This window comes from Nicotiana tomentosiformis, chromosome 12 (assembly GCF_000390325.3).
Source record: "Nicotiana tomentosiformis chromosome 12, ASM39032v3, whole genome shotgun sequence".
In the NCBI taxonomy this organism is placed as follows: domain Eukaryota; kingdom Viridiplantae; phylum Streptophyta; class Magnoliopsida; order Solanales; family Solanaceae; genus Nicotiana; species Nicotiana tomentosiformis.
Window position 1 is genome coordinate 114,343,445 of NC_090823.1, and position 27,644 is coordinate 114,371,088.

Sequence of the window (27,644 nt, forward strand, 5' to 3'; positions counted from 1 at the left end):
ACACAATTCTAAATTTCAAATACCATTTTCACTTTTAAAATTTTTTTCCCCCTATTTTAGAATTTTACAATTCTTATGTCCAAACGCCAAGTATCACGTTAATATTTGGAGTATATGAACCCTCCTTCCTGCGGCTTTCACCTCGTTTTCTTAGAAGCTTTTCTGAACTATGTGCAAGTACTGTCTGATTTATAAAACAAGTTATTGAAAATATTCTGGGATAATAACTTTTGATCCCTCTGTTATTGGTAAATTATAATTTTGGTCCTTGTGATATTTAATTAAGCATATTTAAACTTCAATTAATTTAATGAGCATTTTTGGTCCCTTCCTATAGAAAAAATGTAACAATTAGACTATTTGTATAATTATATTAAACTCAAATATGGAATAGAAGTACAAACTTAACATCAAACATGGATTAATTTAATGACGTAATGGTTAAAATAGTTCTTTATATTTGTGAAGATTCACAAGAAGAGGGATCGATTTCAAATAATTGAAGGCTAAATATACTCAATCAGATATCATAAAGATTAAAAATTAGAATTTATCAATAATTAAGGGATTAATAGCGCAAATTTCCCAAATATTTTATTAGTTATGAATAATTTTGATTTTTTAACCAAATAATAAACATTAATTTCGAAAAGTATATATCCCTCTGGTTGGAGCATTCTTGAAGAAGAAGAAAATTTGAGGGAACGCCCACTGTTTATGTAAGAAAAGAGAACAGTGGGCAGAGATTCCAGACTTTCTACTAAATTCACACTTCCCTTCACCTCTCACACATACATTAAACCCTAATTCACAAAATCCTAATCAGTGACATGGACGCCGCCCAAAATCCTTTATGCGCACAAGAAGCACTCGATCTTCTAAATTGCACCACTGAGAAACCTTACGATAAGGAGAAATGCCAACGTCTGCTCGAATCCTTGCGCCAATGCGTCCTTAACAAGGTAATTAGAATTGATTATGGTGTGAGCCTCTTTTTTTATTTAAATATGTTTTGTGATGCTTATTGTTGGTTTTGATTCTGTTCCTTACTGTTGTTTTTTTAAACACTTGAATTTTGATCTGCATTTTTCACCTTTGGGTGGCTAGTTAGGTGAATAACTGGATAATCCGCCTAGAGGAACTGTAATTAAGGGTTTTAAAGCAGAAGTTCTTTGTTTTTTTAAACTGAATTAAGTTATAACTATTGCAAGGGGTGGCATAGCGGTCAATGAGTTGGAGTGACAACCTTAGGACTCAAGGTTCAAATTACTGAGGCGACACTGTGAATTTTCATGTGCTTAAGCCTTGGTACACAAAGTTGTCGAATACTTGCTGGAGGGGTGTAGCAGGTACTCAGTGGATTAGTAGACCTATGCACAAGCTGATTTGAACACAGCTGTTAAACAAATGCAAGTTAGTGGATTTCTTGTTTTGCACTATCTTTAGATTATATAAACTACCTGTTAAGTGAAGCAAAATTCATTTTATATCTAGAGTTGCTGGCTGTTTTTCATACTTTATGGTGCAACTTTTAGATCATGGAAAGGATCAGGGGAAAATACAATGATTAAGAAGTGCCTAACCCTTCTTGTTCGTGCATTTTAGATATGGAAGAAAAGAAAATGAGGTTCTAGGAATTGTTCCAGGGGAGTGATAGAAAGATTATGTTGACGTGATCGAAGCATGATGTTTCCATAGGTGCATATAATACATTAGATAGTGCCAACACACAAAATTGAGTTATGAGCGATTTTTTTAATAACATTGGTCTCAGGGACTGCTTGCACGCTCCTCGATTATTCTACTGGGTACCTGCCACCTCCCACCAGCATAAATACCTTGTAACTTTGTCCGAGATGATGCATGTTTTGCGGTCTTGGCAAATGAGTCTCATCCAGTAACGAAATTAACCAATCAAACCATATCAGGAGTTTTGTCTCGTCAAGAGAAACACAACAATGAAAATCTCGTCTTATAATCCTCCACCTACACCTACATGCTTGGCTTGAAGTCTTTCTGCCAACAATGCGAATGTTCACTGCCCCTCATTCTTGTCTAAACTGATGTCATACAGCCATTTCACTTACTTGATATGTCCAATCAATAGTCCCACACCTAGTCGGCAAAGTTTTCAGAAAGTTGGCTGGAGTTTTACTATGTTTGATTTTATTTTAGCATACTGTTTTGTCATATTCAAACCAGAGACAAAATATTAATTGCGTTCATAGGGGAGCACGCTTTACGGAGGGAGGTAGTAGTAGAGAAGTATGGTTTTATAGAGGGAGGGTGATGGAGGACTAGATCTATCATGATCTTGTTTGGGTGTACTATGTGGCTGAATATTATGAAGGGGTGGGAAGATTTCAGTGATCATATTACTTTTAGGGTTGGGGATGGGAGAAGTAGCTTTTGGAACCATAAGTGATTAAGTGGTGTGGGGAGGATGCATTGAGGGTTTCATTCCCTAATGTGTTCAGAGTTTCTAACCAAGGTGATTTGTCAACAAATTCGAAGGGTGCAAGAGGAAGAAGTACTTTTGGGATCTAAACCTAGACTCAGAGTTGGGGGATTTCCAAAGGTTGCTGGAGGTACTATATAAACAGATCGTACATGCATCCAATCAGGATTCATGGAGATGGGAGCTGAGGAGTGATGGCTTGTTCACGGTCAAATCTTTTTACCAGAAGTTGCTGGTGAGAGAGAATACATGTTCGCCACACTTATCTGTTTGGATCCCAAGGATGCCTAGGAAAGTGTGTTTTCTCACATGGATGGCAGCGAGGGAGGCGATTCTGCCAGCTGAGAATATGAGGAAGAAAAATATTACTTATGTAGTTGGTGATGTATGTGTAAATGTTCGGACGAAGAAGTTGATCATCTTTTGGTGCATCGTAGGGTGGTGTCGGATATGTGCCTCTGTGGAGGGTGATCTTGAATTGGTTTTGTATAAAGTGGGTGATGCCATACATTGTTAGAGATGTGTTGCTTAGATGGGCTAGTAGACGTAGGAGAAGAAGACAAAGGGCATGTGAGGTTACTCTACTAGCTCTTATGTGGGTCATATGGAGGGAGAGAAACACGAGAGCATGTGAGGGGATTGAAAATGATTTTGTACACTTGAGGAATACTTTTGTCTTTGATCGCGTTTTGGTGCACCCATGAAATTCCTATTCATAGAAAATCATGTTTTGTTGTAGCATGTAGGTTCTCCACTTTTTGGTATACCTGTTGTATACGGGAGTTTTCCCAATGTTAATTAAGTTATTTACCACATAAAAAATAAAAAATTCATTGTGTTCGTAGCAAACAGTTTTTGATGAAGGTGTATTGGTTGGAAGCTTGAAGCACATGAGGATAAGTGTTAGAATATGTCTAGGTTTATTAGGCAACCACTTAATTAGTGTAAAGTAATTAGGTAATGATTTCTTGTTATTAAACAGTGACTTAATTGCTATAACATAAATTAAACAACTCTTTTAGTAATGTCATTTGGCATTAGGAATTGCAGTAAACAAGGCATCATTGTATGTACAAATACACAAGAATTAAGAAACACATTCTCAAACTTTTGTTCCTCTCTAACTTTTTCCCCAAAGTTACCGTGATTTTCTAATCCTGTAGCGATTGCAACTTGGGCTCAGCTTTTCGGTAGTAACATAATACTACTACAACAACAACATACCCAGTATATTCCCAACATAATAGAGATTCGGAATTCTAAATTAGCAATCCAAATAATTATCCTTTTGTTTTCAGTTTGTGTTGCAGCTTTTGTTTCTAAATGCAAGTGAAATTTATCAAAAATTGATTCCAATAATGATTTATTAGTAACGTTATCATGTTAAACTTTTCAATTATCTTATATCAAGAAATCATTATGCTTTAGACTAAGGTTTTTGAAGTTTTATATTGACGATATGATCAAAAGAAACCTTTTCCTGCGAAATCTGTTTGGGTTAGGCGGAGAATTGTGAGCTTGTGTTTGTGTTTATAGGTACAATGTGCTAGAAAAATGTGCAAAGACAAAAAATAACTTAGCGATGGATTGGTGGTAGAGAATGAATACATTTGTAGCGGAATTTGACCCGGTCTGCTGATTTGGTGCAAAACATCCATGGATTTGGCCTAAATTAAATTATTGAAAATTAATCTCAAACTTAGGCCAATTTACAGTTTGTAACCAAGATAATCACGTAAGTCATGTGCATTACCAAAGATGCACAAAACAGTCGTGGAAAGTGGTCATTATCATAAAAAAAGAGAAAGGAGAGAGTGATGAGAAAGAGAGATGGGTAGGTGGTGGTAATAAATTGTTCCATGTGCTTCTATCCTTTCAGTTCTTCATATATTACTGTTGTCTTTTAAGTTTTCACCTAAAGAAATTAGAACGTCCAGATCATTATTGGATTTGTAAAAGAGAAAAGAAACACAATTGCTTTGTTAAGACTTCCTTTTTGCCTTTGGTTTTCTGTTTGATGTCTTTCTAATTGATATTATTAACGAGCCATTTTGTTTGTTTTGTGTATCTATTGGCAATGTGATTATATTTCCATTCCTGTTGCAAATGCTACTTGTGCCAATCAATTAAAAAAAATGCTACTTGTAGAGTGAATTCACGGTTTACAATTTTGATTTAAGGCCTAAGTGTGTTGAGTTCCAAAGAGCCTTCCAACTATCTTGCCAGATACAACAACACTCCTCAATATCAAGCAAGTTAGGGTCAGCTATATGAATTCTCAGTTACCATGTCACTCTCACTCTGTTTAAGCTCATCAAATATCTTTCTAGATATAATTGCCCAAAAGCTCATTATGGAGCATGTTCCTGTTAGTTTATTTTCTGAATGCAGCAATCGGCTTCTTTAGTAAAGGCTAATTCTTGAAAGGAAAATTACTCTTGTGTGGCAAAGAAAAATATATTAATGAAGATTTGGTTTTTATATGTTCTTGAATGAGGCTTTCTGTTATGCATCTAAGCAGAAAATATGTATAAGAAACTTGTATCAGTCTCTGTTTCCAGATTTGGATGAAATGGTTCTTTTATCATACTCCAACGTGACTTAGCACTCAAATGGTTATTTCAGTGGAAGATGCTGTATATGTTTTAGCTCCCTTGTGCATAGTGGTTATTAAGCTTTCATTATCAGTAATTTCATCTCCTCTTGCAGAAAATAAAGAAATTCTTGCTTGCTGGAGTGATCTTTGGGAACACAGAAGGGACCACTGAGAAAAGAAGTTAATCCCTGGTGAAATCAAAGTGTGAACTGTGATGTTGAATTCTTGTAATTCAGACCACTGGGTACCTTGCTTGTCTAGCGGAATAGAATTCTAACTGTTTGTGCTAACAGAAAATAGATTTTTGACGTGTAAAATTATGGCCTAAATACATTGCTGTCATTTCATTTTACATCAAGCATTTTAAGACTTTCTTAATGATCAGATTTTAGTTTCCTCTTGATCTGAAAAGTATTACGACATGGGGTTTATGCTAGATTTACAGTAAAAGTTGATGGATTGACGATAGTATGCACAAAATTTCCCTGCTAATCAGATGCAGAATGAATGCTTGATGTACGACTAACAACTGTAGTGGCGTAGCTAGTTTTCCAAGTCACTATACTAACCCGTTTCAATACTTCTTAAGAAGCAATAAACTTGGACTTCTTGAACCTCATAATTCTTTCATAGGTAAAGACACCTTAGTGTTAAAAGTCAAAACGCATAAAACTATAGATACATAGCCTACATGGCCAGTTACTCACCAAGTTACATTACATCATTTAAGACTTAAGAGAGTAGCTTTTATAGAAAAGTTCCCTTCTCTCAGACGGAGAAACACGTACGTACACAATAGAGGGGAAACAAACTAATTGTATGAGCAATAATTGGAAAGTCCATTAGAATGATAATACTCTATTTGGTTCATTGGTCAGGCCAAAGGAAAGCTCCCATAGCAAACTTTCTGCTGTTTGAGAGACGTCAGTTACTATTTGTATGTGAAGAACGTGTGTTTGTTTAAGCTTGACGACTTCACTTAGGCGGGTGAACTCTAAACCTACGAAGTGTTTCTCTCGTGCACAAAAAATAATAATAAGAAAACCAACGGTTAAAGTACCTACAACTAGTGGCGGAGCCACAAGTCTAGCTATAAGTTTGGCAGAACCCAATAATTTCAGCTTAAATCCTATATTTGTATTAAGAAATCTATTTAATATGTGTACACTAAGTCACTAACTTATCATGTCCTAGATTCGAGAACCCATATATTCAAAATTTTGACTCCGCCTCTGCTTGCAACATTGAGAAAGTAAAACATGACGCTGTTCTGGTCATTCAACCATCTAAAAATACATAGGTACAACAAAATAATAGTACTGTTGCTTATGTAAACATTTCAATGTATATTTTTGGCTATATTAATTCTTCATTTAAGACAAAAATTTGGACCAGAACAACTTGGGCCTAATCTTAATCTATACGGGCTTAGATCGACAATAGCCCAGAACCACCTTCCAAAGGAATAAAAGGGGTCAACCAAGCCAGCAACATACTACTTTGGCATCAATTAAATCGTGCTTGTTATAAAATAAAAGTAATTTAGTAAAATATGAACAAGAAATCGAGATAGAGAGAAAAAAGAGATTTTCTTCTTCAATTGTGTGTATTTTCTTATCTATTACAAGGCCTTTATATAAGCATGAAAAATGAAGAAAAATATGTTATTGAATATGTCATTAAGTATAGAAATATGTCATTGAATATGTCATTAAGCATTTGAGAAGATCATGGAGGAAGAGTAGACATCCAACATAATTTGATTTTTCTTATAACACCCCTCCTTGGATGTCCATAGATAATGTGCCTCGTTAAAACCTTATTAGGAAAAACCCTATGGGAAAAAAATCCTAGTGAAGAAAAAAGAGTACACATGTTTAGAAATATGCCTTTTGGTTGCCTTGTTAAAAATCTTGCAAGGAAAACCCAATAGGACAAAACCTTGTAAGAAAAAAAGAGTACAACGCGTATTAACTCCTCCTGATGAGAGCATCAATTCACATCCTTGAGCCTTCGCATCCCAATCTTGTACAATAGTTTCTTGAAGGTTGACGTCGGTAGAGATTTGGTGAGCAACTTGAACGGATCTGTTGCACATTGATATCACCATTCTTTTGAAGATCATGTGTGAAAAATAACTTTTGTGAAATTTGCTTTGTCCTATCCTCTTTTATGAATCCTTCCTTCAATTGGGCTATGCATGCTGCTTTGTCTTCATACAAAATTATGGGTAGTTTGTCACACTTCAAACAATATTTGTCTCGAATAAGGTGTATTATAGACCTCAACCATACACATTCTCGACTTGCTTCATGAATAGCAATTATCTCACCATGATTAGATGAAGTAGTCATGATTGATTGCTTAGTCGATCACCAATATATAGCAGTGCCTCCATATGTAAATATATAGTCTGTTTGAGATTGAGCCTTGTGTGGGTCAGATAAATACCCAACATCGGCATAACCAACAAGATCGGGACTGCAATCATTACCATAAAATAATCCCATATTGGTAGTCCCTTTTAGATACCGCAATATGTGTTTGATTCCATTCTAATGTCTCCTTGTAGGAGTAGAGCTATATCTTGTTAAGACATTAACTGAAAAAGTTATGTCAGACCTTGTAATGTTAGAAAGATACATTAGTGCACTAATTGCACTAAGATATGGTACTTCTGGACCAAGAAACTCTTCATTATTTTCATGAGGTCGGAATAGATGTGCTTTATCCATATAGAATCACTTTAAAATCTTTTTAGTGTATGCTGATTGATGGACGAAAATTCTATCTTTCATATACTCAATTTGTTGACCAATACAAAATATTGTCTTTCCAAGATCTTTCATTTTAAATTCTTTCTTTAAATAGTCTACTGTTTTGGGAAGCTCTACTGCTTTAGGAAGCTCCCTAGGAGTTCCAATGATATTTAAATAATCAATATACATGGTGATTATAACAAATTTAGATCTATATCTTTTTATAAAGACACAAGGACAAATTGAATCATTCTTGTACCCTTCTTTCAACAGGTACTCATTCAGACGATTATACTACATGCGCCCTGATTGTTTCAATCCGTATAAGGATTTTGAAGCTTTATTTAATAAATTTCTTGGAAACCTTAATATGCTTCAGAACAATTTAAATCCTTCCATGATTTTTATTATACGCATATCACGCTTTTCTTGTATTGCCAGATTAAAACCTTAAATGGCGACATCCACCACAAGAGAACATGTCTCTATATAATCAATGGCAGTATATTTACAAATCTTCTTGTGACACAAGTTGTCTTTATATCTATCGACTTGACCTTTTTTTCCGCACAAGAACACATTTATACCTCCACTGGCTTTATACTTTCAAGTATTGGGACTATCCGTCAACTTCATATTTTTAAGGTGAAATCAATTTTCATTGCGTATTTTTCATTTGGCCAATCATTTATCTGTCCAAATTTTATGACAGATTTGAGCTCAAGATCCTCGTCAATATTAATAATATTGAGCGCTACATTATATTAACAATATCGTCGACGATTATTTTATATCGGTTATACTATTACCCAATAAAGACATAACTTATTGAGATCTCTTTATCTTATTATTTTCAAGTACCTGAGCCTCTCCCATGAGGTCTTATGAAGTGTTATGTCGTTGTGCTCTTCTAGAGCACTTGCCTCCTTATTATGACCATCTTGAACATTTGCTCCTCTCCTTCTTCAAGGAGTTTTATCTTTGGAACCGATTAGTCTATTATGCTTCATGCACGCCATATATTCTATTCATTTATGAACTTTATTTTATTTGGAGCATTAGCAGCTGAATATGACATTTAGCTTTGGGTCAGCAAATACGCCTGGCAATATTTTGCAAATGAATTATCACTTGAACTTCAAGTTCACATTTTCTCGTACGAGGATCTACATGTACTCATAATAATTCATTACATACATTACTTTTTCAGCTGCCCATTTTCTCCCCCTATTATTGGGATCACCAACACATATCCCTAACCTTATTTGGGGATCCATCTTTGTGCATTGTGGTGAAATAATTAAATCATATAGCACATTCATATTTCTAAATGAAAATTATTTGGTTCCTGACCCTGAACCGATTATGATAGGGAGAACTTTTCATAACTAGACTAGATGCGTACAAGTGTTATTGTATATTAAATAATACATCACATACCAAATTTTATTTTGGCAATTTTGTTCTCATAACCAATGGTTTAGATATAATTGGAGGCATACAATTTCTGCTAAACCAACTTGGATTTAAACTAGTATTATCAAGATAAATCATCATAATTTATATTCTGGAACTGTGCTCTAATAATTTGAGCAATCAATCTTGCAAAAGTCAAACTGCAAGTTGATAACAAATGTACATGTGACCATAGAATAGATACATCTATTAAAATTATATAATAGTAAAATGGTCCACATGGAAGGTGACTCTGCTCATATATTTATCACCTTTATTCGTTCCATAAATCAAGGGATACAATCCCAACCTTAATTGGTATATCATGAGAATAAACAACAGAAAAGAATTCTTGAAGAATCTTATATTTCTTCAATGTATGCCAATATAATTCTCAATTAATTTTTCGCATCATAATTGAACCGAGATAGTCAACCGGTCATGCCAACTAATATTTATTTCAGTAAATCTCTAGTTTATTTGTGGCTTGTGATTGCATCATCATTCCTATATTTGTGTAGTACAAATAGAAGAAAAGTCAGGTAACCTTTCATATTTACCCGATATAATTATAGTAATATAAAAATATTCAATCTTCTTTTCATTTATAGTCTCAATATGCCAACCACTTTGGCTAATATAATTATAAATCAAAATGTTTCTTTTGAGACTTACTACAATATTAATGTCATGAACAATTTTATGCATCCGGGTAGTAACAAATTAGTTCTTTCAGAGCTCTTAACTGCTTTTGTACTACAAGATATTTTATCACACCATCCATATAATGAATGTCTCATTCACAAAGAGAATCATATCATAATAATTGTCATGTTCAACATCATCATAAGCAAAATAATTTCTTGCTTTAATTTTGCTTCTAATAACTTTCATAAGGCATGACAAAATATTTTTGGCGTATCACATGTATGCGACCAATGATATATTCATGTAACTACACAGTAATATTCATTATCTTTCTTTGTCTCAAACCTCCCTTAGAGGTGAGTTGTAGTATTTATCCAACCATGCACAAGTACATTATTATGCATAATCTTTATCATATATATATTTTCACATTCACTTTCAGGAATGAGTATGCATTCTTAATGTTTATCACAAGTCACATTCTCTTCAAAGAATGGAGTATAATCATAGCGATGTGCTTTATTACTTTTTTTTATACCAATTTGATGGTAAGCATTGTCTTGTTCTCCCTTTTTATAATTACCATAGTAATAACTATTATTATTTTGGTCTTTCGCACGCCCACATTCATTGGTCAACCACTGTCTTTATTTAGACTTATCATGCTATCATATTCACTTCAAGAATGGAGCAAATCAAGTGGGACAAGCGTCATACTTTTTCTTGAAAAATATATTATTTTTCTTTAGTAATTATTATTATCAATATGGTGCATTAGGACTCAAACCCAATGCCTTACCCATATAAAGGCATGCTAGGCCATAATGCGTTGGAACTTGAATCCAACGTCTTTTCATCAACATAGTGCGTTGGGACTTGAACTTATTGTCTTACCCTCAATCTTTGGCATAATAGGCCAAAATTCACTAGGACTCGCACTCGAGCCTTTAAAATATTATTACTTCATAATTATAGACATAAGTAAATTAACTTTCAAGAAGACATATATAACTATTTCAATCTTGAAACAGTTCCTCTGCAACAAAAATGCTAGTTAGGATATATGCCAATTATTTATTTTTTTAAAATGATACAATCACTTTTATATTTTAATAAATTAATTAAGGAAAAGGTGCAGATAACCTATAACCACTTATATTTCAAGGACTATAAGAAATGGTATATGTAATTGCTTGCACTATTTAAGGCTTAATGCATAACCGTGACTATTATAAATTATAACTATAATGAGTTTATATTGATTGTATATTCGAATGCCAAATTTGCAAGGTACTGTAAAATCGCCTACATATTTGATAATTTTGCTTTCAATGACATATATCATGTGATGGTAAAAATATTATTACTAAATTACCTTAATTAATAATTATCTAACATAGTATGTAAACGATCAGAACATATATATACGTTGGAATATTATCTTTGTCCTATAAGAGATGTAGCAAATAAAGACATACCTTTCCGGTTCTTTATTTCACTGGATACAATTGAAAAAATATATGTTAACTAAACACTACACATAAAGTTAATGCAAAGATATGAAAGTATGAATGGGTTTAGATGGATGTAAAATTTATCTTTGTATTATCATCCAAGACATTTTTCATTGTACTTGATCTCATTGTCTGCTTATAATTTACATAGTCTTGACGTAGAAGATCATGAAATGAGCAATTCGTGCTGATAATGTGATAAAATAAAAGCAATTTAGTAAAACATGAACAAGACATGTTGTTATGAAATAAAAGCAATTTAGTAAAACATGAACAAGAAATGAAGATAGAGAGAAGAAAGAGATTTTCTTCTTCAATTGTGTGTATTTTCTTATCTATTACAAGGCCTTTATATATGCATGAAAAGTGAAGAAAAATATGTTATTGAATATGTCATTAAGTACAGAAATATGTCATTGAATATGTCATTAAACATTTGAGAAGATCATGGAGGAAGAGTAGACATCCACCATAAATTGATTTTTCGCAATAAGATTTGTTGAACGATAATGTAGTAACCGCCGGCCATTTGTATAATAGGACTAGTCTATACTCAGTTACTACGACAATCAATCCATTATTTTCAATTAAATTACTTATTGATTTTGTACTTCTTCTACCTTTTCTCTTCTATGCAAATAAAAGGGTAGCTCCCGCTATGCGTGGTCCGGGGAAGAGCCAGAACACAAAGGTCTATTGCACGCAGCCTTACCTTGCATTTTTGCAAGAGACTTTTTCCACGGTTTGAACCCATAACCTCCTTGTCACATGATAGCAACTTTACCAGTTACATCAATGCTCCCCTTATCTTAGTGCAAATCAACAAAGAAAATAATATTCCTCTAAAATTTCTCCTTTTCAATTTTCTGATCGCAAGGTATAAGAATTTCCATTCGTTCAATCCTTTGCTTCGACAAAGAGACAAAAGAATGACGACAAAGGAGAATGAAAGATTACTACATCAGTAAAATCTGAGACACACTAACACTTAGAAATATTACTCGAGGCTAAAGAGAACTCAAGCTAATTTATTTCTTATTCAAAAATTCAACCACAAATTTAAGACGTTTCAAATTACTTAAACCAAATAATGCAGCATTAGGAAGACCTGTGACACTATTTGCAAGCATTAAGGAAATTAAATATCCCACGAGAAATGAAATTAGGCAAATGAAATACTATCTTATGCTACCAAAAAGGCAATATGAGGAAATGTTCAAGATAGAAAATTACATTTGATATATAATTTATACATCATAAATATGGCCAACATTAAATACAGCTAAACAATGCCAAGACCAAAATTGGAACTCTCCGTGTCACTCCACAACATTGGATTTGACTGCACAACAATGCCAGATTAGATTTGTTGAGGTAGAGAGGATAAATGTCAATTACAAACACTTCTCATCTTTTTTTTTTTCTTACTTTTACCCAACAATTAGTACAAAACAGAAGGCGGGAAAAAGACAAATGTGCTAGCCACATTTCAGAAAATCAAATGGAAGCTAACAGAGAGATACTAATCCTCCTCGGATGCGACACGCTGCTTCTTCCATTTATAAGCAGCTTCCAGGATCTTAAGGTTGGTGGTCTGTGTTTCCTCGGGGAAAAGATAATCGATATACTCCTCGTAACTGCAAAAATTTAGAACAGTCAGCACAAACAGTACAAAACAAAGTTATTCCTTGCAGCAATTTGCTAATTCAAGTACTAATAAATTGGGAGTGATTATGACTTATCAAGTTACATAAAGGAATGCATACTAAAAACAAACTAAGCTTTGCCAAATATGCAAACAGCTTTAGCAGAATTCATTCTTTCTGCAACGTAAAACTAACATGTAGGGACTCAACCACCCAAAAATTTTGTGTCTCCTCAATTGCTTTTTGCCGGCAACAATGAAAAAGATCAAACACGTCAGAAATAGGCAAATATATAGTAAAAGAACATACGCTGCAGGACCATCCTCTATGTCTATTTGCCTTCTCTTCTTGAGTTTCTTTGGTAGCTTTGCGCGGACTAAGTTAACATCCCCAAGCTCACCAAAACCGCTTTCCATTTTCAGCCACTCTTCCAAAAGCATTGCTCGCTCTTCTTTCAATTCAGGAGCAGAAGTTCGGTAGTACGTAATGGCCTTTTCAAAAACATCTAAATTCGCAAAAAAAAAAAGAGACAAAATTAATATCAGCATAAAATTCAAAATTAATGGAGAAACTAATAACAATAGCATTTTCTCACCTCTGGCATGCTGCAGGCACTTCTTCTTCTGTTCAATATCTTCCTCAACCTCTGAATCCACAGCCGAGGCCTCAAAATTCGCATAACTTATCCATACCTTCAAGTGTTTCGTGCGGTTAAGAAGTCTTTCATATAGTGCTCTTGTTCTATCAAATTCACCCTCAAAGATCTCGAAGTCGATGTAAGCCTATCATAAATGCACAATAGTTGTAGCTTGTTAAAATGTATGTAAATGCATGTCCCAAGACTAAATTGCACAGATATCATGAAAAAGTAAAAAAGGCCTACAAATATAACAGGAGAGACAATCTGTTGGCATTCTATACAAGATAGTTTCTCCTCAAGAGGAACGCTTCTGGGAAGCTTTACCGTTGTGCATGTTAGTTTTGCAACTAAATTGTCTTGCACACTTGGAAAGGCAATGTTTATTACTGACCTAAACCAGATCAGCAAATCTGGATGAGAATACTAGTTCTTTATATAAGGGGGAAGCAAACTGAAGGTCAGTCCAAAAATGGTTTTGACAAAGATTTGTTAAACCTGATGATATTTGTCTGAGAGAATTCAAACATTAAAGAACAAGGAACACATGGAACGCAGGACAAATAATGAATCCGCAGCACTGGTCCCAAGTCGTCAACGTTTGTAGGCTAAATTCCTTGCTTACTATTATTGTCCATTAGTCTCCAAAATGCATCACATATGAAAACATGATGAGCATTTTCCAAATGCTTGGTTTCCTTTTCATGCCTTATTCAGTTCTTATCCCATTTTTATTACCATCCGAAGAAAAGGGTAAGCCTATACTCATGACTAGTTAGTTGTTTTTCCCTAGTGCAGACTCACAACTACTCTTCTATTACTAACTTCCTTGAAATTTCAGATCAAATAAGTTGCAGGCATTGATGGCACTTACAAAGACCATGGATTTTCAAAATGACAGCCATGAGTATGGACAGCATACAGAATAGTTATTTGAGTCAATTGGATGTCCATGGTAAAACTTCTACAGTAATTAGAAACCGTGTGCACCCTTCAAAGACCGGCTTATTTTTAGACATTGGGAATCTAAATGGGCTTGACGTACACAAAGCACTAAGTGGTGCTAAATTTTTTCTTATAATGCTAACATTGCTGGTGTGACCTGCTAACCTCCAGTTAGACAAGTGACTGTGGAGCAGATTCCTTTTCCGGGATTGACATCAAAGCCAAGTTAGTTAACTATGCTGAAAGCAATCCATCTTTATACAAGGAGCTAGAGGCAACATCCAGCATAGGACTGCCTGGAGTCCCAACAGCAGCACCAAGCAAGAACATGAGTCAATAGAAGATAATTACATTCTAAAATAATTTATTGACAAAACACAAGCATATCAGCCAGTAGAACAACATAAATACCTTCCATAGTAACTCTGGCATATCCAGCGCAGGTTGGTCAATTGCAAGCTCAAAAATAGCCCTGGCTCGCTCCGTTTCATCCAAGGACCTCTCTAACTCTGCGAATTTGCTCCAAGCATAGCAATTTTCTGGTGACCATTCTAAGTACTTCTCATAAAGCTTTCTACAACGGTCTATATTTCCAAGATGCAGCTCTATCTCAATGTACTTCTTAAATATCTGTACGTTAGTAGAAAAATCATATATACGTAAGGTTGCATGCAAAGGAATACCTCAGAAATATCAGAAGAAGAATCAATTCACATAAAGATGTTTGGGGAAATACCTTGTCTTTAGGAGCTCTTCCAATCGCTTCTCCAAGTAGCAGCCGCGCTTCCTTGAGTCTTAACTGCCGGATCTCAAACTGGGCAGCCAACAACCAAATCTTTGCAAATGAGAACTTCTGATGCGGAATCAGCTTAAGACACTCCCTGATAAAATAAAAAGGAATCTGTAACATATGAAATTACCCGAATGACCTTAAATTATGTTAACACAGGTCTAGGAAACAGATAATCAACAGAAGATGGTAAAGATTTCAAATGTGTAGAGAAGAGAGGATGTTAAATGCTGCAAGAAAGAAATCCTGTAATCAAATGCTTTGCTTAAAATGCTTGCTACAGAGATACACGTAATTGCTCTTGTATATATCCTAAGAGATAAATGTACCTGCTTAGTGCTTACAGCACAGAACACCTAAAGATGTGTTACATAGGATTTCATTGATAATTTTGATTGTTTAGTACAGCTAATGACCCTTCTTTCTTGATAATACAACTAATGAATTTTTAATAATGAGATTAGCGCCCCAAACATTAATCAATCCAAAGAATCAGTCAAATGCCAGATGTAATTCTTCTTGCATATTGGTTATGAAAAGACATTGAAGAAAACAACTAAATGGGACAGAGCTCATATTGATAAGTTTTATGTTTTTAAGTAGGAGTTTCTGGATTTAACAGTTTGACTACAGAACTCCCACTGTCATATCATAGCTACCTAAAGCATGCAATTAGTAGGGAAATAGTGGGTTTATTTTCAAAATTCAAAGAGGCCATAGAACCCCGTAAGCTAATAACTAAGGAAGACACGCTCTAGAGACAAGGGAAGCGAACAGTTTGTAAGCTAATTTGTTGTCACCAGTAACGTAGCACCACCATATCACCACATTTAGCCCACAATTCAGGACAATCAGAATTAAACTGAATTACTGGAACAACCAAATCTTTGCGAATGAGAACATCTGATGAGGAATCAGCTTGAAGACTCCCTGATAAAATTAAAAAGGAATATGTAATAATTAAATATGTGAATGACCTTACTTCATGCAACATAATTCTCACGACAATACAGAGTCAACCAGAAGACAGGGAAATCAACTGGATACAGACAAGAGAAGAATTCTGGTGACTAAAACTAGGAAGCCTCTAATTCAGAATACTACTCGAACAGTGGTTGGCAGAATATTTTTAGAAGGGATTGCAATGATCTGGGAGTAGACAGAACATTTGCTTTAACAGTTAGGAACCTGCTGCATATGTTTAGATATAAAGGACAGCATCTGTTCGAAAGGCAAGGAGGATGGTATTTTTACAGTGAAGTCTTGTTACTCACTTTTGTAAAATACACAGAATGCTGCACTCAAGTGGCCTTCGAAACAGATTTGGCAAAGGAATGCCCTTTACAAGGTTCAGTGTTCACTTGGTTAGTACTTAGTAAGCAAAAGTGCATGCCTAACACAGTCAAATGTACTAAGAACAAGTTTGAACATCTGCAGTAGATGCCCTCTCTGTGAAGAGCACCAGAAGACGCAAACTATCTTTTTATGCATTGCAAAATTACGTCACAATTGTGGGACTTTTTTTAAAAAAAAATATTTTGGGTTAACAGTGGAGATCGAAAATTATGGTGGAAGGTTGACAGGTAGCCGTTAGTGTCTCTTAGTCTTACCAGTACTACTATTACTATTTTTGTATTTTTCTTACTCCTGATTCTTTATTATTACATGTTGTGTCATTTGCTCCTATTGCACTGTTGTTGCCACTGTTTGTTACTTTATTTTCACTGTTCCTTGAGCCGAGGGTCTATCGGAAACAACCTCTCTGCCTTCACAAGGTAGGGGTAAGGTCTGCGTACACATTACCCTCCCCAGACCCCACCTATGGGATAACATTGGATTTGTTGTTGTCGTTGTTGTTGGGTTAACAGTGGACTATGACAAGAGGCACAGTGAGGCTGCTGCAAGGTTGGCCGAAAGGACTCTGAGGGGTGTTCATTCAAGAATTTGGAACACAATACCTGGGACAATTTAGTGGTTTATATGAAAAGAGAGAAACTCAAGAATTATGATAGACAAAAGAAGAATGTATCTAGTCTTAAGTTTAGCTGTATTCCTTACTTTCTTTTTGGAGCACCATGTTTTTTTAACAATGTACGATACTTTTTTTGAACTCAGATGTCTATACCAGCATACAATTGAAGCTGATACATGAATAAAATTTTACTTTACGTATCAAAAAAAGAATTCTGCTGGATAAATGCAAGCGAGGAATCCTAGGAATCAAATGTTTTGCCCCAAATGTTTACGTGCAAGAACTAGTCTCGTATTAACTCATAGAGATAAATCTACCCTGTTTACAGTATAAAACATCAAAAGGTATATCACAGACTCAACTGTAGCATTCCTAGTCTTGCTTGGTCGAGATAGGGTGCATCACCTTATATGCTCTATTTGAAATCTACCCTGTTTACAGTATAAAACATCAAAAGGCATATCACATACTCAACTGTAGCATTCCTAGCCTTGCTTGGTCGAGATAGGGTGCATCACCTTATATGCTCAATTTGTGCATATTGTTATATGCTTTGACTGTGATTAGCTTGATGTGCTGCTTCTGCGCACTTTCTCTATTGATGCTTATTTTGACTAAACCCTCGCTACCATTTTGTTGGATTCTTGGAAGGCTTCCATGGATAGTTTTGATCATTTAATACAAGTAGTGATCCTTTAGTAATGCGATCGGTACACAAGAAATTAATTGATTCAAAGAATCAATCAAATGGTAGATGTAATTGCTTGCACATTGATCATGCTACAACGCCGAATAAGACAAATGAATGGAGCAGAATCAAGACTGATAAGCTATGTTTATAAGGTGGAGTTCTGGGTTTACCAGTTTGACTCAGCACTCCTACTGTCATTGCATAACGACCTAAACCATGCAATTCTTTTCGATAATTACCTAAACCATGCATTATTTTTTTGATAAGGTAAAGTATACCTAATCCATGCAATCAATAGGAGAATACTGGAAGAATTTTGAGACAAGCCACAGAACCCTTGCAGGCCTTCTAATTAAGGAAGAGATAATCTAGACATAAGAGAAAACACTGTTGATAAAGCTAGATTACTACATTTGGCCCTCTACCCAGGTCAATCAGTTTTAAATATAAAGCATGATAAATAACATGGTTCATCAACCAAATGTACATAGCTACATTTTCAATCGCGACAATGATATATTACCTGTAGACATCTCTGGTCCTTTCCATGTCTTGTGCGTCAAGCTCTTCATATAATGCATAATTAATCCTAAAAAGAGCAAAGTCAGCGAATAAACATAAATGCAATACTAAGGTATCCAAAAAAGAATTCATATATCACATTCAATGCATAAGCTATCAGATTTACCATAAGTAAATGTATCGCTGCCAATACCGCTTCTCTTCAGCAGGAGGAACGTTAGCAATGGCTCTCTCATAAACCTCTCTAATCCTCTCTTTATTTCCTACACTCTCTTCCAAACGAAGATAATCAAACCACGCGTCATAGTTCCGCGGATTCTTCCTTACTTCATCCTCATACTGAAACCTCCTTTTCCCAACAATAGCATCCTCAATACCTTCCCTATCACCATACTGTTTCTCAAAAGCGACAAACTTCCTGTACAAATCCTCAGCTCGCCCTTTCGGAATATGATCAAGTGCAAACTTATAAATGCACCTTGCCCTCTCTGTCTCCTTACACTTCTCCTCAAACTCCGCGAACGCCACAAACAACTGCTCTGCTTCCTCGTCATCCGCCAACTTATCCACAGCCCTCTCATAACAATTCCTCGCCCTCGCTACCTCCCCATTCTTAAACTCAAACTTCGCAAACCTAATCCACGCACTAACCTTCGGATGACACTGCACGAATCTCTCGAAAATCGCCCTCGCCCTATCCACCTCATTATACCTCAACTCAAATTTAATGTAACTTAACCAACCTTGCTGGTCCGGCATCCACGTCATCCACCTCTCGAAAATCTGCCGCGCGCCAGCTACATTCCCCAGCATCTCTTCCATGTGAATATACTTGTACCATAACTGATCAACCCTAGGCAAAAGCGTAACAGCACGATCCCACACATTACGAGCATGATTCACGAACTTATTCTTCATCTCCACGTCAGCATACTTCAACCACATCGTATGATCCCTGTAATCGACTTCGAGTGCTCGCTCCCAAACTGAACGAGCACGTTTGAAGTCCTTTTGTGATTCTTCCCATTTAGCATATTTCACCCACACGCTTTTGTTCCAGCGTACTCTGCTGATTAAGCTTTCGAATTCCTTGCGCTTACGGAGGCGGTAATCGGCTAGTTCGGTCGGATCAGTGATTTTTTGCTTCGGCGGTCGGATTTCGGCCTCTTGACGTTCTCTAGCTTCCCGGAGGATTTGCTCGGCGGTGATTTGGATTGGAGCTGGGGTTTTGTTCTTGACCCGTGTAGGTCTAGGAAGCTTTACCTCTGTTTCTTTTCGAGTGAGGTACCCCAGATTGGGGTCTGCATCTCTGTTCGCCATGCTAGTAGAGCAAATCGAATGCTAATGATTTAGGAGTCAGTGTTCGGATTGAAATATGAAGAGAAACAAGGAACGGATTTGAATTGAGAGTAAGAAATACAGAGAATTGAAAGTGACTTCAAAGGATTAGGGTTCGATAAAGAAGACAGAGAGAGATGTTTCTTTTTTCTTTTTTTGAGAGAGGGGGAATAAAAATTTCTGAGGTATTTTGAAAAAATCTACCTGCTTATATATTTGGACGAAAAAAAAACCTATATATATTTGGAGTGGAAAATTAATTTTACAATTTAGATTATTAATCTCTTATTTTATACACAAGTTTTTTGGTATCCTAAAAAAATGTTCTTCTATTTCTCTTTTCCTTTTTCACAAAATTTATTTTCTTTCATGTTCTTTCTTGCATTCTTTTTACTCTCAATATTTTACTTTAATTAACGACTTCCCCGCTTCTAAATTTTAATTCTACATTCTCCTTTTAGTCTATATTCATTAACGATATAAATAGAGAAGTTCTGTTATGGATTTGCTACAAATCTACAACTATTTTAACTAATTTTTATTTTATATTCGAGGAAAAAAGTAAGTTATTTCTAGAATGTAGGATGACGTGGACCTTATAATTTACTTGATCATCAAGAAGAGTTACAACTTGTTTGGATAGTTGTTGCATGTCGTTTCATAATATATCGTATTGTATTGTATTGTTTGATAAATACAATGTTTCGATAGATTCTATCGTTTGCTGTCGTTTTATGATGTCACACACCAAAAATATAAAGAATAAACTCGCAATATTACTAAGAAAAAATAGGAGACGAAGTAGAATTATTATATAAAAAGGTAGTATAAATGATAAAATATGATTATTTAATAATAAAGAATGATAAAATGAGAGAAAAAGCAAGGTAACGACGCCACCACACCAAATTCGTCGTTACATAAAGTGGCACTTTTCGTCGTTACATAAACACGGATTTAACGATACGATACAATAAAATTTAAATAACAATTAAAATAAATATTGTATTTAAAATAACAATACGATACAATACAATAGGTAACGAACATCCAAACAAACTGTTAGGCTTCTAGGCAAATCTTTTGTTGTCTTTGCACTCTTACCTTCTTTGTCCTTGAACGATCAATTAGGGGCAGGTGATACGGCTCTTTTCCCTGTATTACGTATATTAAAAATTTAAATCACCTTTATTTTGTTGTCAGAATTGCATAAGTTAAATTTTAATCGGCATTATGTAATGTAACTAACGATAACAATAATTTTCAGTTTTTGATTTTTGATTTTTCATTTTTTACATGCTACTCAGATTTATTTCATTTTTCTTATCATGAGCTTATTATTATTTACCTCTTTAAATTCCATGCATAACATTTGAATTGCTATAATCCAATAGCATACATGAAAAAGAAAAGAAAAATCATATCACACAATAAAAGAATTACATAGAGGAAGGTGATGATAACTGGAAAAATAAACATTATATTTATAAAATCATCATTTAATAGGGGAGCTTTTTTTATCCGCTTTAGAACCCTTATTAATCGGATTACAAATTGTTAGAAGTACACATATGAAGCAAAACTCCCTAACTAACCTTCATTATTTTTCTCTCTCTCCCCCAAAAGCAGATAATTTATGGATTTGCATGAACCCACAAACTTTTGGGTATTAAGAAATCGATTAAATATCTAAAATATTTGAGTTTAAACTCAATTATTATTATATATTAACGTGAGGTCTATATAAAAATTCATAAATTTCAAGTTTTGAATATGCCTATATCTCTTCCTGCACCTTTTTATAGTCTATTGGGTACACTTAAATTCTCAAAAAAATATTACATTTTCTTCCACTAAGCTTGGAAAACTCTTAACCTATATCTCATTCATTTCTAATTTAGATATTATTACTCCTTCCGTTCACTTTTACTTGTCCACTATTGACTTTGCACACCTCTTAAGAAATAATAACTGAAGTGCATAATTTTCCATGATACCCATATTAATTGATGCATATTTTTAATGGTTTTGAGAAAATAATTTGAAATGAGTAATTAATGATGTGGGTATAACATGAAAAAAATTGTTATTCTCTTGATATGCTAAAAATGACAAGTAAAAGTGTAAATCTATAAGTAAAAAGTGAACGGAGTGAGTAATTACTAATAATGGAAAAGGGTCAATAATGAGTAATATTAGAATTGAAAAGGGTCAGGGTGATAAGTAATAGCCATAGATTCTCATGGTCGAAAAAGTATAACTGAAATTTCCCCTCAGCTCCAACATACTACAGATGTTAAGAAAACAAATGCAAATGTGTTGCAATCACCATTTCATCTTTTTTCTCTCTTACCCTTTTAAGCTCTCTATTGCTTTTCGGATCAAAAGTCTCCATCTCTTCTCTTCCAGTTTTTTAGGTAAGCATTTGCAGAATATTTTCTTTTTTCTGCTCTGCATTTTCGTGCCGAAGGATTTAACAAAAACGACACATTTTCTATGTTACAAGGGAGAAAGAAAAGTAAGATTGGATAATCTGAATGACTAAAGTGAGTTGGCGATGTAATATAATTGATAATGTTCGTCCAGGTTTTCACATGCTAATTAAATTAGATCCATTCTTGTACCTTTGAAAATTCATTTCCGTTTGCACATTTTTCTATTGATTTAATTATTGAATCCTCACTTTCAAACATTTTCTTTTTAATGTTAATGCATCAAATACGAATGTGCAAGGGTCTTTGATTATGGGTTAAAAATTAATATTTTTTAAATTTTAATGATCTTTCACATATATATCAAAAGTACTAATTCAGTTGAATCGAGTAAATATGACTGCATCCGCCTTTGCCTGTTTTAATAGTTTTTTTAGAACAAAGATGCTGTTTTGAGCAAATGAGGTAAGAATTAAGCATGCATGAATATGGTTTGATTTGATGCTAACAATGTTTGGATGCACAGACAAGTTTTGTTTATTTCTGAATTTAAGACGTCTAAATATGCATTTCCTCATGGCTATTGCAGATGTTGAGTGTGCCTTGTTTCAGATGGAGCGGCCATTTTGATGCCAGTAGTCAATCTTAAGCAAGGTAGCTAGGGATAAGATCTGCGTACACGCTACCCTTCCCAGACCTCACTTGTGGGATTCACTGGGTTTGTTGTTGTTGTTGTTGTGTTCAATCTTAAGCAGTACTTCCCCTTGGAGTTATGGAAGCAGAAATGGCGAAACAACGTTTGAAGGGTTGCATGAAGGTTTTTCAGAGTCATATTGATCCTGAAAAAGAAGAACAATTGAAATGCATAAAATTAGGTAATTGTTCCATTTCATAATAGCCTCGGTCCTTTGAATATTATAGGAGATTGTGGATTTTGGTGATATAATAGATGGCTGTCGGTACACAGTAAGTTGTTCATCATGTCACTGGTTCGAGTCGCGGAAACAGTCTCTGGCAGAAATGCAGGATAAGACCCCGCACATAGCGAGAGCTCAGTGCAAGGCTGCCCTTTTATTTTTTATTCATGCAATAAACTGATGCACATTGATCTTATGTGACTTCTGCATTTCCTTGCAAATAGCGCTTCTACTTTTTGCCTGCCTTCTTAAGTCCTTACTTGAGGAGTTTGTTCTTTATTGCAGAGATTGAAAGCAAAGTAAAAAGGATTGTAAAGCTGAGCAAGAGTATAAACAAAGGAAGTAGAGAAGGGAACTTAAGGAGAAGATCAGAACTTATCCAACTTGTCGATGATTTTCACAAACAATACAAGTCCCTCTATGCTATGTATGAAAATCTCAGAGGGGAAATAAAGAAAAACTTTTGTGCCAAAAATGAGGATGATGCTGCGTCTTCATCTTCTTCAGTTTCAGATTCAGAAGCATACCATTCCCCTTGGCAATTTGCTGGCGAAAGCAGCACATACTTTTCCAATGCTGTAAATTTGGAAACTGCAAGTTTGGATTTGGATTCATTACCTGATTCACCAATATCTTCCGGTCAAGAACCGGAGTCTGGAGAATTTTTCAAGGACCTGAGCAATCAAGGCAAAGAGATCGAAAATAGCATGACACAGAAGTTGATAAATGAATCGGCTTGGTTAAAGGAGAAAGTAACTGAAAAAGAAGAAGAACTCTTGTCTCTTACCAAGAAATATGAAGTTCACGAGAGCGAGAGGTTGGCTCAACTGAAGAAGTTAGAGGATCAAATTGATAATATGAAGCTTGAGCTTGAAACCTCTAGCGTACACGAGAAAGAACTTGAAGAGCAGATTGTGTGCAAGTCGAACGATATTAAACAATTGGAAAAGGATAATTCAGGTTTGCAAGCTCATATCCAAGAATTGGAGGCAGCATTCAGAGAGAAAGAAGATCAATTTTCTAATCTTCTTACAAAGTTTGAGGAAAATCAGATCAACTCAATGTCTAGAATTAATGATTTGATGACACAAGCAAATAGTCTGCAGCAAGAGTTAGACTCTTTACATACTGAAAGGAATGAACTAAAACATAAGTTGTTTTCACAAGAAGAGCTCTTGTCCTTAAACAATAAAAAATCCGAGTTGGAGTTGTCACTGGAAAAGAAGTGTCACGAGGCAACTGTCGAAGTTAAGGATTTAACCGAAAAGGTTAAGTTTTTGCAGCAGGAGTTGGAAACCTCGAGCCATCGTAAATCAGCACTAGAGTTGACACTCAAAGAAAAGACTGAAGAGCTATCGGAATGTCATCTCCAGATTGAAAAGTTCAAAGAGAAACTAACAAGCGCCAGTTTGGTTGAGAAGGAAACATTAAAAGAGAATGAAGGCTTAAAAGTACAGGTAAAAGACTTGAAATTGGAATTAGACTCACTCTGCAGCCAAAAGAGTGACTTGGAAAAGGAAATAAGGGATATTAACCGAGAAGCTTATCGTTCAAAGTTAGAAAAAGAGGAGCTAAGTGATAAGATGTCAGAGTTAGAAACCAAACTACTAGAGAAGAAAGAAGAGCTCTCAACTCTTCAAAAGAAACATGAGGCCTACATGAATGATATGTCCAGTCAGAATGCATCTTTGGCAGCACGAATTAGCACGATTCAACAACAGCTGCGAAATGGGGAAACTGAAAGAATTCGTTTACAGTCACAGCTTGAGAAAGAGAAACATGAGTCCTTTCAAAACCTTAATGAAATGGAAAAGAGAAACGCTGAATTGACAACGAAGATCACAGATCAGGAGAAGTCACTAAGAGAAAATGAAGATACTATTAACAAGTTGAATGAGGAACATAAGCAAATGAAGACCAGGTTAGAAGAATCCAAATCCAATTTGCAAAATGCTGAAAGGAAAATAGAAGAAATGACAGAAGAACTGCGCAAGAAGTTTGAAGACGGTTTGAGAATCTTGAGTAGAAGGATCCGCGTGGCAGAACAAATGCACCTTGAGAACAAGGAGTGGTACCAGAAAACAAGAGACTCGTACGAGAAAGAAAATAATGATCTAAAAGAAAAGAATGCAAGTTTGCAATTTGGTATTAGGGGGATTAAGGATATATCATTGACAGCAAACGACACGCTAGCTTCACTAGACACAGTGGCTCTAAAATTTGAGGAGTGTACAGCTCATTTCTTTAATCGAATATCCAAGGTATCTTGTGAGCTGAAATTTGTAAAAGATTGGGTTATGAGGAAAAATAAAGCGATAGTACATGTCCAAGATGATCTAGATTGCTTACTTGCACAGTTAGATGACAAGGAAGCAGAGATATTAGTGTATAGAGAGAAAGTTTGGAAGTCAGACAATAAGGTTAGAGAATTGGAGAAAATGATAAAGGAGAAAGACGACGGGATGTTAGCTCTCAAGGAGGAAAAGAGGGAAGCCATTCGACAACTATGTATATGGATTGATTACCATCGAAGTCGCTCTGATTATTACCAAAAATCACTTTCTGTCTTTGGCAGTAGAAGGAATCTTTAGGATTCTTCTTCATCAGTTATATCATCAATATCTCTAGTCATATATAGTTGTATGATGAAAAGCCACCACTCTTTAGTGTAAGTTCTTTTGGTTTCTTTTTTTGTTTCTTATAACAACAATATTAGATTTTGAAAGACATGCACAGTATTAGGCAGCACTTATCAATCATCATATTTAGATAATTCTACAGGCTTGACAACTTCATTCTTCTTGTTGGCCTGCTTAGAATTTGTAGCTTTTCTCATATGTGGACGTGGGTGTAACCAAATTTGTTACTCAATTTTGGCATTCGTATTACTGACATCCTGTGTGTTTATATATATTTGCTTTAGGCATAAGTTATTTTAAATCTATTGCGCATCGTTTTCATTTTACAGAGTTATCAAACAAGTAGCTGAAACTTGTATTTGCTTGAAAGTAAAAGCGCAAACGAGTTTGATAATACAGAAATGTAGAGCGAAGATATAGTAGTACACATTTAGTGACAAGGATCAGGCCATTACCAATTTACCATTGCAAGACTTTGGAGATGAATCCCATATTTGTTCAAACAGGCACAAATACAACTAGAACAAGTAAAAGAGATATAATCAAAGCCACATTCGACCTGCTATCGAGAATGTGAAGGAGCTAGCAGAACACATCTTCTGGCGAAAAAGAATATCCCATTCGCACAATTTACAAAACCAACCATCAGAACACTCAGAGTCACAAGCGCATGGTCTCCAGCAAGTCAGATCATTTGGATGAGAAAGTAGTTTCCTTTCTAAGCCTCTAATGTCATGATTCGAGCTGTCTCTCGTAGCAATTGCTTTTGTTACTGAGGACGAAGCAAGATACACTGCAAGATCATGACTAAAATCAATTTAAAAGGGAATACATTAGAACTAGATATATATGATACGCACCTAATACAAATTTAGAGAGCAAGAGATACAACAACAACAACAACAACAACAAAAAATTCCCATAAGTGGGGTCTGGGGAGGGTAGTATGTACGCAGTCCTTACCCCTACCTTGTGAAGGTAGAGAGGCCGTTTCCGAAACACCCTCGGCTCAATACAACAAAATCACAACAGTTACGACAGAGAACTACGGCAAACGAAATAGTTATAACAACCAAAAAATAAAACGAAGCAAAGAGAACCTCATGTAAAAGAATATCCATCTAAAAATGAGGAACACAAAGATAACACTAGTACAACAACTAGGAAAGGAAGTACAGGCGTGGAAAGGAAATAAACTCGACCACTAACTAACCTATAACCCTAATCTTCGACCTCCACACCCTCGAGGACATGACCTTAATCTACCATTATTCACCAAAGCCACTACAACAGGTATTAACTAATTAGAGAGCAAGAGATAGAGAGAGTCAATAACCAGCAGTCATGATGAGGAAAACCGTGAAGAAATGAGCAAATTTCTTAGCCATATGAAACAATATTATGTACTTAGAAATTGAAAGATAATATAAGTGTTCTTATGAAATATTACATAAATATATAGATTTCCATTCGTCATTAATCTCTAATCCTTCCCTCTCTCATTAACTACTCTAGCAGCTCCCGCTTGAGTTTTTTACGAGGTTTATTGCTCAGAAAGAAAATTAATAAAGTTCGACGCATTAATAAATAAAGTTGATACAATATATATCAGAATATTTTTTTTAAAAAAGAAAACCAAACATAATCAAGGCTTAATAAATCATAAGTCGGAACTCGGAATCAAT

The 27,644-nt window shown here is 35.1% G+C and overlaps 2 protein-coding genes and 1 non-coding gene across 4 annotated transcripts; 2 read left to right on the forward strand and 1 right to left on the reverse strand.

Moving 5' to 3' along the window:
- The first annotated feature begins 823 nt into the window (after window positions 1–823).
- Window positions 824–5,457, forward strand: LOC104105325 (uncharacterized). Its single transcript, XR_004509414.2, has 3 exons — window positions 824–962; window positions 1,212–1,413; window positions 5,168–5,457. It is a non-coding gene; the product is annotated as an uncharacterized protein (transcript).
- A 7,178-nt stretch (window positions 5,458–12,635) lies between these two features.
- Window positions 12,636–20,155, reverse strand: LOC104105326 (uncharacterized). Its single transcript, XM_009613586.4, has 7 exons — window positions 18,800–20,155; window positions 18,635–18,700; window positions 15,395–15,539; window positions 15,070–15,288; window positions 13,672–13,858; window positions 13,386–13,581; window positions 12,636–13,067 (listed from the first exon to the last, which is right to left on the reverse strand). Exons 1-7 carry the CDS (start codon window positions 19,951–19,953, stop codon window positions 12,953–12,955), a joined length of 2,082 nt encoding a protein of 693 aa, XP_009611881.1. The 5' UTR covers window positions 19,954–20,155; the 3' UTR covers window positions 12,636–12,952.
- Window positions 20,156–22,231: 2,076 nt separating this feature from the next.
- Window positions 22,232–26,212, forward strand: LOC104105327 (COP1-interactive protein 1-like). 2 transcript variants are annotated; one of them, XR_011412880.1, is made up of 5 exons: window positions 22,232–22,388; window positions 22,993–23,057; window positions 23,159–23,278; window positions 23,606–25,981; window positions 26,055–26,212. XR_011412880.1 is itself a non-coding variant. In XM_009613588.4 (4 exons), exons 2-4 carry the CDS (start codon window positions 23,033–23,035, stop codon window positions 25,909–25,911), a joined length of 2,451 nt encoding a protein of 816 aa, XP_009611883.1. In that variant the 5' UTR covers window positions 22,232–22,388; window positions 22,993–23,032; the 3' UTR covers window positions 25,912–26,212. The 2 variants fall into 2 exon arrangements, 1 of the variants encoding a protein (XP_009611883.1); XM_009613588.4 differs by having other exon boundaries at window positions 23,606–26,212.
- Window positions 26,213–27,644: the final 1,432 nt, after the last annotated feature.

Bases quoted from the DNA above. Each gene is read 5' to 3' on its own strand.
- LOC104105326 (XM_009613586.4), bottom strand. From the start codon at position 19,953: ATGGCGAACAGAGATGCAGACCCCAATCTGGGGTACCTCACTCGAAAA. The intron at 13,859-15,069 runs GTATTTATGTTG...CATTTATGATAG, and splicing joins TGCCAGAGTTACTATGGAAG to GCTTACATCGACTTCGAGAT. The intron at 13,068-13,385 runs GTATGTTCTTTT...AAATTTTTGCAG, and splicing joins ATAGAGGATGGTCCTGCAGC to TTACGAGGAGTATATCGATT.
- LOC104105327 (XM_009613588.4), top strand. From the start codon at position 23,033: ATGCCAGTAGTCAATCTTAAGCAAG. The intron at 23,058-23,158 runs GTAGCTAGGGAT...AATCTTAAGCAG, and splicing joins AGTAGTCAATCTTAAGCAAG to TACTTCCCCTTGGAGTTATG. The intron at 23,279-23,605 runs GTAATTGTTCCA...TCTTTATTGCAG, and splicing joins ATTGAAATGCATAAAATTAG to AGATTGAAAGCAAAGTAAAA.